The 15,882-nt window shown below is 41.7% G+C and overlaps 2 protein-coding genes across 2 annotated transcripts; one reads left to right on the top strand and one right to left on the bottom strand.

Moving 5' to 3' along the window:
- The first annotated feature begins 199 nt into the window (after nucleotides 1–199).
- Nucleotides 200–3,854, top strand: Hip14 (palmitoyltransferase Hip14). The gene is made up of 4 exons (XM_017242836.3): nucleotides 200–1,165; nucleotides 1,231–1,905; nucleotides 1,963–2,242; nucleotides 2,298–3,854. Exons 1-4 carry the CDS (start codon nucleotides 602–604, stop codon nucleotides 2,690–2,692), a joined length of 1,914 nt encoding a protein of 637 aa, XP_017098325.1. The 5' UTR covers nucleotides 200–601; the 3' UTR covers nucleotides 2,693–3,854.
- Nucleotides 3,855–7,252: 3,398 nt separating this feature from the next.
- hzg (CTD small phosphatase herzog) lies at nucleotides 7,253–15,817 on the bottom strand. Its single transcript, XM_017242838.3, has 6 exons — nucleotides 15,331–15,817; nucleotides 14,867–15,055; nucleotides 8,537–8,772; nucleotides 8,297–8,478; nucleotides 8,083–8,236; nucleotides 7,253–8,024 (listed from the first exon to the last, which is right to left on the bottom strand). The coding sequence occupies exons 2-6, from the start codon at nucleotides 14,946–14,948 to the stop codon at nucleotides 7,698–7,700; spliced, it is 981 nt and encodes a 326-aa protein (XP_017098327.2). The 5' UTR covers nucleotides 14,949–15,055; nucleotides 15,331–15,817; the 3' UTR covers nucleotides 7,253–7,697.
- Nucleotides 15,818–15,882: the final 65 nt, after the last annotated feature.

Below are 15,882 nucleotides of genomic sequence, written 5' to 3'. Positions count from 1 at the left end.
AAAATGGTAATGGCGATGATTTGACTTGGGCGAGGTACTAAGATAGTATTCCATTAAAAAGTAAAAAAATGCATAAAAAATTTATTTAAAGATAAGAAATATTTAAAAAACAAGAAATCACATAATCGCACATAAATATACTAAACTTGATGGATAGTACCACCAGCTGGTTAAATTACCCGCTGAAATTGCACCCTCTTGGCAGTCCCGCACGCGAAAAAGAGTTGGCAGGTCGCTCAGCTTGTACCACCAAAATTGCTTTTAGTCCTCCGAAATTCGCACGTAAAACGCAGTTAACCGATAATCCCCGATAATTGCACCTACTGATTAGCCCCCAAGGAAAAGGATAAAGGAATTAAAAACGCCAAAGAAGCTGACGCTGTCGGAGGAGGTGAAAATGACATACCTGTGAATTGTGACCAGTGGGGGTGTCTCTCCTACTCTACGCTCCGCACTCCACCTCTCGCTCTCTCCACTCGCCTCACCCCTCTCGTTCGCTCTTTCGTTGGAAGGAGGGGGATGGACGGTTGATGTTACGAGTAGCGTAGCTCGGTGAATCACATTTCACATACGGAGAAGCCATCGGAGAACAGAAACCACAATGTACCAGAGCGCCTGCCAGGCGGCCACCACGGGCTCCTGTGTCCCGGGCGCCAGCCAGCAACCGGACAACGAGCGGCAATCGGCGCTAATTGCCCAGCAGCCGCCCACCGCTCCCGTCGAGCCGGATTACAGTGGCTTCGACATTGTGAAGGCCACCCAGTACGGAGCCATTGCCCGTGTCAGAGAGTTGGTGGAATCCGGCTGGGATGTCAATCAGCCCGACAGCGAAACCGTGACCCTGCTTCATTGGGCAGCCATCAATAATCGGCGGGACATAATCCGCTACTTCCTGGAGAAGGGCGCTACTGTGGACGCCGTGGGCGGAGAGCTGAATGCCACGCCCCTCCACTGGGCTACCCGACAGGGGCACCTCGGTGCTGTTGTCCTGCTCATGGCCGCTGGAGCCGACCCGAGGATCCGGGATGCGGAGGGCTGCTCGTGCATACACATCGCCGCCCAGTTCGCCCACACCGCCTTAGTGGCCTACTTCATAGCCAAGGGTGTGGACCCAGACCTGCAGGATCGGGGCGGAATGACGGCTCTTATGTGGGCAGCATGGAAGGTGAGTTTCTCTCGGAGGGATAGTCATGGAAGGTCTTTAATCCTATTCTTTGAATGTATTTCCAGGTCTGTGCACTGGATCCAGTGCGCTTGTTGTTAACTCTTGGAGCCAATCCCGCTATGGTAGATTATACACATGGAAACACGGCCTTGCACTGGGCGATCTTGGCGCGAAACGCCACGGCCATCTCTACCCTCGTGCTCAAGTCGAAGGCCTCGTTGGACGTACCCAATCTCAGGGGAGAGACGCCACTCACAATGCTGGAGTCGCAGACGGGTGCCATCTGGATAGGAGCTAAGGTCATGGACAGGGTGAAGGAGGCGGCGCTCACTTCGCAGCAGCGCAGATCACTGGTCTCCAAGCTGCGCCACGACAAGCGTCTGAGGTGGTGGTCCATGGTGGCGTGCCCCTTCACAGCCTTCTACCTGGCGGGAATCGTCTTCACCGTCAACACCCTGTACATCATCAAGTTTTTCCTGCTCGGCTGCCTCTATGCCATTTTCCACACAATCGGTAAGGCGCTGTTCGATGAGCACCTGATGGCCCTCTTGCCGCTCAGCGTTTACCTGGCCACCAAGGCCTGGTTCTACATCACCTGGCTGATGTTCATCGACGATGCTGTCTCGTTCACGGCCACCATCTGCTTCCTGATCTCATCACTGGCCCTGTGGGTGTGCTTCCTCAAGTCGTGGAAGGGGGATCCGGGTATCATTCGACCTACCAGGGAGCAGAGATTCAAGGTCAGTAGTCTGGTTCAGATCAGGAATCGGTTAAGCTAAATACATGTTTCCTTTCAGACCATCATTGAGCTGTCGGAGCGCGGTGGGATCGGCTTCGAGCCCGCCTCCTTCTGCTCTGGGTGCCTGGTGCGAAGACCCATCCGGTCCAAGCACTGTTCCGTGTGCGATCGGTGCGTGGCGCGGTTCGATCACCACTGTCCCTGGGTGGGAAACTGCATCGGGCTGAAAAACCACAGCTACTTCATGGGATTCCTTTGGATGCTGTTGATCATGTGTGCCTGGATGCTGTACGGTGGCTCAAAGTTCTATGTTAACCAGTGCAATGTTCGGTTCGATGGTAAGCTGGCCACGAAGCTCCTACCTGAACTCCTCATGAGACCTCTCCGTTTCAGATTTTCTTGGTGCCATGCGGGCCATTGGCAACTGCAACGCCTGGGTGGGCTGGGTGATGGGCAACGCCCTGCTGCACATGTCCTGGGTGATCCTGCTGACGATTTGCCAGACGTACCAGGTGATCTGCCTGGGAATGACCACCAACGAGCGGATGAATCGTGGGCGCTATCGCCACTTCCAGGCCAAAGGCGGCCACAGCCCGTTCACCCGCGGCCCCTTCCAGAACCTGGTGGACTTCCTCGAGTGCAGCTGCTTCGGACTGGTGCAGCCGAAGCGGGTGGATTGGATGAACTACTACGACTACGACGCCCAGACGCACCAGACCATCGAGAAGGAGCCGCTGCTGAGTGTCGACTGCCCGGACGGAATGGGTGGAGACCATCAGTACGTGTAGGACAAGTCCTATCGGGATGCGAAGACGCTTCAGATGCCCATCGCGCATGTTTAACAACCGACACCAGCCGCTTTACAGCTTCTTCTTCCCAACTCAACCCCGAAGTAATCCCCCCAAGCCCGTATGATTTCCACCAAATATTATGATTCGCATCAGCTTGCCCAGGCAGAGGATGGAGCGCGAGCACCAAGACAGAAGACAGAAGCGTCATTGCTGACCGATATCGGATGGACAGACAGACGAGTTGGGAGCCACCTCATACGTACATATTATTGAATGTATTACTGTAATTAATCTGTACATTTCTGCGTATTTCTTACACCTTGATCATAAGCCGAAAGTACACACAACAAACACTTCTTTGTCCTCTAAGTATTTGTATACCAAAAAAATAACGAAACTTAATGAAATTCAAACGTAAGTGAACACCGAACAAATTTACTACCGCAATCGTAATCAAAAAACAGAGTTTGTTTAAGCGTGCAATATTCCAAGATTCCAATTCACCTAATAAATATTATTAAAAATTGTAAAGCGCACAGGAGAAGCCCAGAGGAAGACGAGGCTTCTAAGAGCTCTCTAGGGTCGGATGGAAAGGCTCCTCCAATTACTAAAATAATTAAATACGGAAATACGAAGAAATTAATCGTTCGATCCCAAGCACTAGCATACTTAAGCATATAATAAACGAATTCTGAACGCGATCCAATTCTTATTATGCACTAGTCTAGTCAGATAATCATTTAAGTAAAATGTTAAAGTGCAACTACAGCCACAACTAAAGTATATAGTATATCCATAGCTATGAAAAGATATAGGTATTATAATGTAAAAGGAATTTGAGCAGGCCTGGCAGGCCTGCAAGGAGGATATGTTTGTAATTGTAACACGTTACTTAAATGCATTTAAATATTAATTCAAACGAGTCTACAACAAGTCTAATAATCTGATGAATCGCTAGGCAACATTTTCAAATATTGATAACGAAACACACACACTTTTTCGATGTATTTTGTAGTCGAGATTATACAAGGCGGAGAGGAGGCGGAGGTGCGTCACAAATAAAAAAAGAGTTAATTGTTTCAGCTTCATTTTGTAAATTACTTTCGCAGTAAAAAATAAAAAATAAAGAAAGCTTTTTGAAAAGACTATAAACACACAAGATCTGAGAAGATTTAATGCAAAAGAAGCAATTGAACCCCATTGCCTACATCTTTAGTTTAGCGGCTAAGTTCAAGACAAGAATATATATATTTAACTAAAGATATATGATTATATATATATATATGAGTGTATTAAATAGTGTGTAGATCGATGAGGAGGTGTCTGTATGTATGTGTAACACTCTGTGCGTTAAAAATAAATTTGAATAACTTAATAAATAGAACTTTATTCCGTATTCGAAGCAAACATCGGAGTGGTTTTTAATTCAAAATAAAACTCGGTCCAAATTGGGTTTTAATTTCTTTTGTTTTTTATTGTTTGATGACATAATATTTGTAGATTTGCAATTGTATTTTTTGTTTTTTGTTTTTTCGACATTGATGCATTACATTTATAGGCTCACTTTAAAAATAGAATTTCTTCCCGTTTATGATAAATTATGTTGAATGGGTTTGTCGCTTATGCTTTGCTTTTAAAAAAACTTTCAATATTTTACACTTAAATTTCGTGATTAAATTTATTCTCAGCTTTCTCAGCAGCGGATGTAAATGATGTACAATATTTGATGTATAATTATTAATTTTAGTTAAGCAAAACAGAGAAAAACACAATAGCTTAGGCACTAAATAAAAGAATCGATGCAGAGGTTAGTTGAGAAATACAGGGATATAGTAGTCGTTTGCACACACAGATACAGATCAAGATAAAGATAAAGATAAAGATACAGATACAAAGAGATAAAAGATAGAAAGATATCCGTCCCTTCCTGGACCTGAACCTGAACCTGAACCGATAGCAATAGCGTCTTTTGTCTATATAGTATATATATATTATTTGTGTATCAGGTGGGATCTCGGCGTGGCCAGCTTGAGCTTAGTAGTACCACTAACCATACAGCATATAGACAACCCATTTCATACAACGAAAATGGACGCGAAAATTTCTTGCGACAGGCCCCAGCAGGCCCCAGAGCGGATTTCTTACGCTCTCTTACGCTCATCGTTCGTTCATCTTACGCTCATTCTCGCAATAAATGTTTTCTGTTTCTCAGTCTCTAAACGGAGCGCGATGAAGAAGGTTGGCCTGCGCTTCGGTTGATCTTTGTATGTATGCGTGTCACACATTCACATACATGGGTGTATGTGTGCGTGCGATTTCGTTTCGAAGCCAGCGCACAAAATTTTGATTTTTCTTACTTTTAAGGCTTGCTACCCTAACAAAATTCGGGTATTCGTTATTTGATGAAATGACGAAAGAAATTATATTATTTTTTATTTTATTTTTTTTTATTATTTCAGCATACATTTTTAATTTATTTAGGAATAAGATTAAGTGTTAGTAGTAAAATGTTTTCTGTATATATATTTTTACGAATCATTAAAAATCAATATACTGAGAAAGTGTCAGAGTATATTTCGGTCGGAGTCACTTAAAGCGCCGATTGCTTTTAAGTTTTTGTTGTTCTGCAAGAGGCTTGTGCATGCCTACTCTAACGATGGAATGATTTTTAGGGGAGGGTGAAGACACGAAAACAGCTGATGGACTTGTTTACCTTTTTTGTTTACAATTTTTCAGGCACTTGTTATTATATTTTGGGTTATTGTGAGATTTAATTAAATTATTGTCGTTAATTTAATAATTTCCTTATATATATTTCCTTATATATAATAACTTTAAAAAGTAATTTAATTCTTCACCCGTCTTCACCCTCCCCTAAAAATCATTCCATCGTTAGAGTAGGCATGCACAAGCCTCTTGCAGAACAACAAAAACTTAAAAGCAAACGGCGCTTTAAGTGACTCCGACCGAAATATACTCTGACACTTTCTCAGTATATTGATTTTTAATGATTCGTAAAAATATATATACAGAAAACATTTTACTACTAACACTTAATCTTATTCCTAAATAAATTAAAAATGTATGCTGAAATAATAAAAAAATATAATATACAAAATAATATAATTTCTTTCGTCATTTCATCAAATAACGAATACCCGAATTTTGTTAGGGTAGCAAGCCTTAAAAGTAAGAAAAATCAAAATTTTGTGCGCTGGCTTCGAAACGAAATCGCACGCACACATACACCCATGTATGTGAATGTGTGACACGCATACATACAAAGATCAACCGAAGCGCAGGCCAACCTTCTTCATCGCGCTCCGTTTAGAGACTGAGAAACAGAAAACATTTAATGCGAGAATGAGCGTAAGATGAACGAACGATGAGCGTAAGAGAGCGTAAGAAATCCGCTCTGGGGCCTGCTGGGGCCTGTAGCAAGAAATTTTCGCGTCCATTTTCGTTGTATGAAATGGGTTGTCTATATGCTGTATGGTTAGTGGTAGTACATACTATATATGGCTATATACCGTACAATGATTGATATTTGGTCGGAGTTGAAAGAAGCTTTGGGTGTTCTATGGGTGGCGGAAGGTCAAAGGTCGTAGTTGGAGAAGAGTCGTAGAAATATATGCGTGTATAAATATATATTGCAATGCGATTTATAAGCGCACTTCATAAGAGGGGGAAAAATAAACATAAAACGATTAAAATATGCGAAAGATATCCACAAAAATCTCCAGTAGATTGAAGTCTCAGATTCCTTAAGACTTCAGATCCATAGAGATTTGTTTGGAACCTCCAGTAGATGTGTTAATTTAGGGCTACTCGGCTTCGTGCGGCGGCACAAAGTTAGAAACTTCAGTGTTAGGATAGAATTGATGTAGTTTCGGAATAGGATTGCTTGGACTGAAGTTTGTGACTTTGTGCCGCCGAGAAGCACCTTCCTCGGTAATATTAACTACGGACGCGCCGCAGACTGTTAGCTATATACATATATATAGCTATATCTTTCACCCACTTGCAATGCAACTAAAACTGGTTTAAACACGGCCTAACCCAGCCCACGGATGGCGAGCGATTCAGGAAACCAGAATGTGATCAGAACCCTGATCCCTGCGATATACCGATCTTTGACTTTATTTTCAGAGCCAATCGTGAGTGGTAGACCGTGAATAAGCGTTTTGCTTCTTAATATTTTTTTGTTTGTTTTTGCTTTTCAATAAATATACGAAATATTATACATGCCTTAGTGCTAGAAACATGTGTAGACACATGCCTTAAATATATATCCATGTATGTATATATAAATTTCTTTTAGTACACATATATATATATATTTTTGTTTAAAGTTTTCTTTTTTTTTTGAATTTTTTTTTTGTTTTACCCTCCTTGTCTCCTATTTCTCTTGATTTTTTCTTTTTAATAAAAAATATATATAAATATAGCTATTTTGAATTTGATTTTATCTCTGCTCATATGTATAGTTATCATTTTTTTTTGTTTTTGCCATTAAATCTTTTGCCTGCTCAGTTAATTACGCTTACAGAAGTACGATTCTGGGGGGTATACATAGGGGTTTATTATACGGGTAGGGTAGGGGTGTACCCCTTAGACGGGGTACGTACAAAACGCAATATTAGCAATTATCAATTAGCATTAGCAGTTGTTAAAAAAAACACACACACACTTTAAAACTTAAAAAATTATAAAAAGTGTTGTAAGAGCAAAACAAAATAATAAATAACAAATGTGCCGTGTAAATAGGGTCTGTAAAAATTATGTATATCGATATAAAACTTATGCTTAGCCTAGGTGTCGAGCGGGTCTACATGCAGCATGCTAGCAAAGTGGTAGTTGCTTCTCTTCCTCGGGTCAGGGGTCAGGGGTTAATGAGTGTGGGGTCAGGGGGTTCGCTTTCGCTTGCTTATCGGCTGGCTTGCTTGGTCTTGTAATATGTATACAATTATCATATATTTATAAACATTAGTTCCCACTGATGTTACGTCTTTTGCAGCAGCTCGTTCTGTTGGCTGGGCGGACTTTGGAGCGCCTGCTGCTGCTGCTGTTGATTCAAGATGGTCGGCGCAGACAGTGTGGTGGCCTGGGTAATGACTGTCGTGGCAGAGATGGTCTGTTGCTGTTGCAGCTGGTTGGGGGCCTGCTGCAGCTCCTGGGGGTGCTGCTGGTTGCTCTGGTTGTTCAGGGGCTGGTTCGAGTTGCAGAGCACCGAGTAGACCGAGTCCACCTTGCTGAGCTTCTCAAAGAGCGGTATCAGTTCTCGCAGCTCGCAGTCGGTCACGTCATCGAACCAGGATTTAACAGGAACCTTTCAAGGGACATCCATTGTAATTATTAATTCAAGGCTATAGGATGGGGGTACTCACTGCATTGTCCGGATGAAAGATATAGCTGGCCGGCGAGTTGTCCACAATGACAATCTTCTGCAGGTCCCGCCCCAATCTGTTTAGATCCTTAATGTAGTTACCCCTGTAATAAACGCACGATTCCCTAAACAGTCTTGCACGAAACACATTCCATCTGAAATGATAGTTTAGATAGAATAAAATAGTAATAGTGTTTATCATAAATTAGACTCACTTGTCTAGCAGATCTGCAACCGGATCTGCGTATTTGGCTAGTGATGCTGTAAACAAAACGCACTCGTATAGTTCGCCCATCTTCTGCAGGAACTCGTCCACATGCGGTCTCTTCAGGACATACACCTGATGCACTGTCCCATCGATCTCCACCGGAACTATGAAGTCTGCATTCGGTATGGGCTATAGGATCATTATAAGAATTATATTAGCTATTAGAGAGAATGATAGAAATACTCACCTTAAAACTACTGTGCACTAGGGTCTCGTCCAAATCGATGACCATGCACTTCCTGTGCATATCGGTGAGCCTAACCTGAGGTAGTAGGTACCTTTGTTGGTCCGGTAGTGGCGGCGGTGTGGTCGAGCCATCGATTTGTGTCCCATTCTGGTTGGTTTTCGTGCGATTCCGTCGCCAGCAGCAGAGCAGAGACTGTATGAATCCTCGCTTCTGTGGCTTCAGGCGCTCTACATCATCTGGGGAGGGAGATTTATAGATTAGTTCATCAATTAGCCACACACTTGATCCAATCTAATTGGAGATTCTTGGAAATACCACGCATTTCTCACACCACTCCTCCTCCATTAATCTAAACAACATTCTGGCCGTCTCATAAAAACTTCTCCCGCAATATTTAAGGCCCCCCATATCCGCCCACAACGCCTTCCCATAGATGGTCTCTAAATATATCTCGAAATACATAGTCTAGTATTACTATTTACAGTTTTTACTTCATAATGACATAAACATTGTGTCTGTTTCGCATTTGCATAAAACAAATACAAAATTATTCAAATATCCACGTCTATATCTGGTATATCTGGTTAATACTGCAGTCCTGCATGCAATGCCAGTTCGACAATTTATTTCGCCTCGTTTTTGTGCGAAAATGTTTAAAAATAGAAGTCAAAGCCAAAACTAAAAGACAGCCACTGGGGGGCGACAGTTGGGGTTGGGGGGTGCTTCAGGGCACCTACATACGAGGGGGGGTGTGCGTTTAATCGATGGGAAATGCTATAATTGCAGGCAAAAACAAAGTATCTGTCAGATACAGGAGGGAGAGCGAGGAGATACAGGGGAGATTCCATAAGTGGGATTTGAGAAATGGGAGATCTTTCTATAAAATGTTAGAGATTGGAATATTATCATATATATTTTATAGAAGATATGTTTATAAAATAGAAGATACTTTGTTCTGAAAGATATAATTACTATATCTATTCCTTCCAATACTTTTTATCAAAAGAACCAAGTTAGTATAAGACCTTTAAAGGTTATATAAGATATAGGACTGCTGAATAAGATATAATATATAAAAGATATAGTATTTAGAAGATAGATCCTTCTAGAATCTAGATAAATAGATAGAATCTTCTAAAAATATAGACAGATAGATTCTTCTATAGATAGATAGATAGATAGATAGATTATATCCTCTATAGTTTCTTCCATTATCTTCTCTAGATACATAGATAGATCCTTCTAGATATATAGATAGCTTCCCCAGCATATCTATAGAGGCTCCCCTGTAAGAGTTATAGATAGTTAGTTGGATAAATAGATAGAAGGTCACCGGTTGACCTTTAAGCCGGCTTGAGGTGCGGCTACCTGCTCCGCCAGGGCCAGAGAGGGGTTAGCCAGGGCCAGGACACCGGATAGGGGCTTGGGAGTGGGTGGAGCAGCTAGAGCCAGAATGCGTCCACCATTTGCATTGTGTGGCAACAAAAGGAAACGGCAGTCAAACATCACTTAGCAGGGAAAACAAGCTCCAAGTTGGCAATGGATGTGGGAGGTGGGTTGGGGGCTGGGAGATGGCCTGAGTGCAGGCGAACATGTCCTTCTTGCTGGCTAAGCTAGACGTAACGGTTCATTGAACCGTTAGCCAAGTGAAAACAGAGCGGGGGATGTTCCAAGCTTGCTGATACCGTGTTTTCCGAAAGGGGTATCTTAGATCCAAAGAGACTGACAGTCTAGGGGTCTAGGGGTCTAGAAGAGGTCTTTCAAAGAGATTCCAAAATTAGAAACTACTTGAAACACCACCTGTTTTCATTTCAGAAATATTCCAACTTGCTTGCCTGTCCAGGGTATTCTTTGGAGTGCTACCCTGGCCCTGTTTCTGTTTTTAGCTTCTCTCGTAATGTATTTTTTTTTTATTTTTTTCAAGCCAGAACCCTTGCGAGTGAAGTGCAAATGCACTTGAATATTTTATGAGCGTGTGCTGTTGTTGTTGTTGTAGTTCGTTCTCAGTGCTCGGCATAATGGAAGCTTTTTTCCAGCGTCTGGCATCTGTAATTATTAGGCAGGTGACCCGACATCCCTCCTCTCCTCCCTCTCGACTTGTTGAAAACTGCTCCTGCTCTGTATCCTTGCTGATTATTGATGGGCCCAATCTATATTTGGGTCGCACATAACCAGCCCACCCCACCCACTTAGTCCTCCCACACCAGCCCCAGCACCAGCACCTCGAGGTGAGCACCCACTTATATATAGGCTGGTGTCCTATTTTCGAGGTGTTTCAAGCCGGAATCGCTGCTGGCTTCTGCTCGCGGCGTGGGCAGTCGCTCTCTGCATTCTTGTGGGCTGGTTTCCAGACGTATTTAGATGCCCATATTTATAGACCCATTATTGGAGCACCAATCTGTCAGAGGCACTTCCAGATATGGACAGAACTTTAAAAATATTTCAATGGATTTCAAGAGGTGCTGGTAGTTCTACAACTTAATAGAATACTTGCTGGTTCCAAAGTACAGATCATAGTATTAGAAACCTGTCTAGTCCCCGAGTTCCTATAAACACACTAATTACACTGCCCTTCAGACAATAAAGCCACTGTTAGAGCCTCAACGTTAATGCTTTAGGAATTTCCTACTATTAGTTATTAATATATTCCCTCAATCCACCCGACAATAGTGCCTTTCATTTAAAAATAAATAACTATTCAGTTTCAAGGCCAACTAATTTATGGAAAATTATATAAATAATAGAACCATAGGATCGACTGATTTATGAAAATCCCAGGTCCCAGGCTCATCCGCCAGACTGGCCTCAGGGTTCCATCTTTCAGGACCAGATACATCCATTTGGAGACTTTCATTGGTTTTCATTCAAAAATACAACATTATTTGCCTCCTCTGACATGTTGGCGGGCAAGGTCTCTTCTGTCAGATAGGGGGAATTATTTGATAATTAATTTAAAGACAAAATAAAGAAAAAGTTCGACTATACGAGTCCACATGTCGCACTCACACTCACTCCAACACAGACACTTATCTAATCGAAATGTTTGTTATCTGGTGGGGGGCACACTATGATATCATTCTTGCCGAGTCTCCAAGCCAATCTCGACCTTCAGCATACTTATAAGTGAGTTCTTTTTTTTGTATTTTTTATGATAGAGACGGATCAGAATTTAAGCCAGAAGGCAGAGGCTGATTATGGCACGTGATATACACCCGATATACCATGAACTGTCGGCAACACCTGCTCTAGAATTGTTCAGATACAAGGATGGCTCTCGCAAGGGCCTTTGTTTTCGGGGGTTGGCCTCTATTTAACCCCCAAATGGTGGTTCAACGAACCTGCATCGGCCAGGGAGATGGTACAGAACCCAATGACCTTTATCGATTCAGAAAATAAAAGACACTCGGCTTCCGCATATAATAGATGTTATTTTTTCAATAATTAAGCACTGCAGTTGCACCTGTTGGCTGTCTTTTTTGAAAACTACCAGATACAAGCCAGCCAAGTCGAAATATTAGTACCCTAAGGGCAGTAAGTCATATAATTATTATCATCTTCCACAAATATTTATTTAAATTCTAAAATAACCGCCCTAATTAGCCTTCTATATATTCCAATTTGTTAATAAACACTTTTTAGCTATTTTCGGTTGGATATTTGTTTACACGATATATATCTATAAAAAGTATAAATGTTTCATTCGCACACACCCTTCCCGGTGGCTCGCTTGTTTATGACGAGATCTTTGAACTCGTTTCGCATTCTTTTGAATAACATTTTTTGGCTATTTCGGGACTGGATCAATATACAATCTCCAGAATCTATGGAGAATCGATGGGAAACCTAATAAATATCAAAGAACGCAGGTTGTTGGAGTAGGAGATCGGGGTGCGTGAGTAATTTGGCTTTGAAGACCTTGAGAAAAGCTGAAAAATCACAGCCAGAAATGAGATACTAGAAGAGCGTTCTTCCCATAAAAAAATAATATAGATGTATTTATAAGCGTGTGTTGGTGGAGAGAAGGGGTGGGGTGGGGTGGGGTATCTGTACATATATCTATATAAATATTTACACGCGGTGAGGCAAAAAGCACTTAGGCAGCAGCGGCACCCACTCTGCGAAATAAAAAAAAAAAAAAAGAAAAACATATTTCAACTGTTGCTGCTCACACACCCACTCCCACACACACACACACACACAATAGTACTTGCGACTTGGAAGAAATCGGTTAGCAAAATATTGGTTTTAATGCAAAGTCACAGTAACAGCTTTCAAATGGATGGCAAGACGGAGTGTCGAGATATTTTCAATCCAACTCTTTGTAAGGAAAAGAGAATGCTTTTACGTCTGTGGGGTCTTCTGAAACTCTAGTATTTGTTGTATTTTATGACTATATAGCATTGTACAACTTGAAACCTCTTTTCTTTAGGAGATATTGTCTAGAAAATGGATATTTAATCGCTCATAATGGATCTCCATCGCAGATTTATCACAAACCGGCAGCATCGTCTCTTAAAAACGAGCAGATTGAGATTCAACTAGATTGTTTTATACTTCAATGATTAGTAAGTCATATCTCCCAGATATTCTCTATATTCTCTCCTTTGTAAGGATTATAGAATGCCTCAAACTTCTTTAGAATCTCCTGAAACTCTTTTATTTTTTGTATTTCATGACTATATGGCATTGTACATCTTGAAACTGGGTTTAAACTACATAATATCTTGGAAATAGATCTATTTATGGACCTACAATGCATCTTTATGGCAGATAACGCTCTTATTTCTGACAAATGGGCAGCACCGCCTATTAAAAACATAATAAGAGACTTCACTTAGCTGTCGAATGGATATCCAGCTTTGTATCTTCCAGATATACTCAATCTAACTCTTTATCAGGATAATAGAATGCCTCAACCTCTATAGAATCAACTGAAACTCTAGTATCTTATGTATTTCATTCCCATCTTGCCTTACCAAACTCGAACCCGGCTCTAACCTACATAATCTCTACAAATTTGATACATGTATTTATTTATATCTTTTACCGATCTCTTATTTGTGACAAATTGGCAGCACCGTCTTCTAAAAACGGGACGAGAGACTTCAATTAACACCTCACCGCAGATATTTCGTACATTATATGGCGAGTATATAGACGTGCATGTATAATATGTGCATTGGCGACCGCAGATTAGATTAAATTTGTTATTACTTTACTCTAAGGCGGTTTGTCGCCGTCTTCTCCCCAAGGCCCCGCCCGAAACAGCTCTCTCTCTCTCTCGGAGAGTAATAAATCTTAATCTTTATTATTATTTCTTAAAGGGTTTTAACGGTTTTTAAATATTTCTATTTCGCTTCACTTGACTTGTGGGCCTGGTAACTCTATTTTTGTGGCCTATCGGCTTATCCCACTCTCTCTCTCTCCTGGGGTCTCTCTCCATTCATTTGTTCATTCATTCATTACTCTCACACCGCTGTTGCTTTGTCTGTTTGTTTGTTTGTTTGCATCACTACATCACTACAATAAAAATAAAACAAAAGGAATAATAATAAAAACTAGTTGTGGTTAAGCCTCTCTCTCCATACCGGTTTTCCTTAATTTTTTTTTTTCTTTTTTCTACTTTTTTTGCCGTTGCTTTTTACTGTGCAATTTAATTGGCAGTTTCTATTGTTGGAGCCTCTTCTGGAAAGTAAACATGCAAAGGCAGTTAGCAGTTAGCTTGGTTAGCGCGAGAAAGGCCACTTTCGTGCAGTGGCTCTCGCCGAATTCCATGACGTCACAAGCATCGAAAGACGTCATCAATTGATTACAGGTGGGAGTGGGAGTGCGAGTGGGCCACTGGGTGGTCGATAGACCATAGCAGAGTTGCAACTGCGTCGCAAAATAATTCAATAACCACAACAAAGCCAGCTAGCCTCCTAAAGTGGTTAGATCATGAACGAAAAAAATTAAATAATAAATGAATTAAAACGATGCTGATGCCTGGCTTGTTTATTCAACTTTCTACTAATTGTTTTCAGTGCATTTCCAAGGTGGAATAAAGAAAAAAAAACACTTCTCAAAGTCAATCGGCTTGTTCCAGTTAAAATAATAAAATAGAGCGACTTTAGCCAGTTGGTTGGCCAGTTCCAGCAATTATATTGACCGCAATACACACAGTGCACGAAAGGTCAACTGGGGAGGAGTACTGGAGTGGGTTGGGTGGGGGGGAGGTAACTTCTTGGCAGCGGACAAGTGTCCTTTCGTCTTTGTTGTGACGCCGCAGCGAAGGATGACTCATTTCTGTTTTCATTCCCCAGAGCTGCGTTTTTTTTCGCGTTTTCTTACCTTTGTCATTGGGATAGCTGGGATAGACGTTCAACTGCTCATCGTCGCGGGAAACTTGCGTGATTATTGATGTTGCATCCATTTAAGCACTCGATTGTGGCTCCAGCTCCAGGGTTGCTTAACAGGTTGACAGATCGGTTCGGATCAGAATCGGATCGGATCGGATCGGATCAGAATCGGATCATATAGCTGCAAAATTTGGCACACACATGAAAAATTATCATTTTTTGAAGTGATGTGATTTTTTCGCGAGACATTTTTTCATGTTTCTTGTTGTTTCATTTTTCTTCTCTTATATATATAAGTGTATATAACCACACACACCAATTGATATATATATATGAACCGCAATAAGCAACAGCAACAACAGGCTGCCCCAGACAGTGGAATTTTACAATTCCGCTTCGTTTTATTTTTCGTTCGCTTCACACAGAATGCAAATGGGTTTTCCCTTTGATATTCACCTCTCTTTCGCTCTCGCTCAGGCTCAGGCTCACGCTCGCTCTTCGCTCTCACTTCCTCTATGCACAATAATGCACTTTCGCCTTCGCTTTTTTCGCCTTTATTTTAATAAAAACTCTGCGATATTCGATTAAAAAACACTTTCTTTTCCGTCGCTCTTGTTTTCAGTCGTGCTCATTCTTTTATTTTTCATCTATCCGCGTCTGCTATTTGCACACAGCTTCGCAGCGTTTTATTTATAAACGCCCACACTCACACACTCGAGCACTCACACACACGCACGCACTCTGACTCGGCCGCTGATTTCGGATGTTGGATCCTCGTTATTCAATTTTTCGCACTCGATTGCCCTATTCGCATCTTGCGCCGCCCATTAATCGTAGTTCATTAATTAATCTCGGAAAAAAACAAAACGCGTGTTTGCCGAAAAAAAGTAACAGGAATAACAGCGCAAAAACAAAAATTGTGGCCAAGTGTGACTGCGGTTGCTACCAGCCGAAATGCCTAGTATTTCCCATAATGTACTAAATATGCCATGTAATTGGCGGTACATG

The sequence above is a fragment of the Drosophila bipectinata genome, chromosome 3L (assembly GCF_030179905.1).
Source record: "Drosophila bipectinata strain 14024-0381.07 chromosome 3L, DbipHiC1v2, whole genome shotgun sequence".
In the NCBI taxonomy this organism is placed as follows: domain Eukaryota; kingdom Metazoa; phylum Arthropoda; class Insecta; order Diptera; family Drosophilidae; genus Drosophila; species Drosophila bipectinata.
The sequence above is the reverse complement of the archived record's forward strand: the minus strand, read 5'-3'. Positions and strand labels throughout refer to the sequence as shown.

Bases quoted from the DNA above. Each gene is read 5' to 3' on its own strand.
- Hip14 (XM_017242836.3), top strand. From the start codon at position 602: ATGTACCAGAGCGCCTGCCAGGCGGCCACCACGGGCTCCTGTGTCCCG. The intron at 1,906-1,962 runs GTCAGTAGTCTG...GTTTCCTTTCAG, and splicing joins CCAGGGAGCAGAGATTCAAG to ACCATCATTGAGCTGTCGGA. The intron at 2,243-2,297 runs GTAAGCTGGCCA...TCTCCGTTTCAG, and splicing joins GTGCAATGTTCGGTTCGATG to ATTTTCTTGGTGCCATGCGG.
- hzg (XM_017242838.3), bottom strand. From the start codon at position 14,948: ATGGATGCAACATCAATAATCACGCAAGTTTCCCGCGACGATGAGCAG. The intron at 8,479-8,536 runs GTGAGTATTTCT...ATGATCCTATAG, and splicing joins TAGTGCACAGTAGTTTTAAG to CCCATACCGAATGCAGACTT. The intron at 8,025-8,082 runs GTGAGTACCCCC...GTCCCTTGAAAG, and splicing joins TCTTTCATCCGGACAATGCA to GTTCCTGTTAAATCCTGGTT.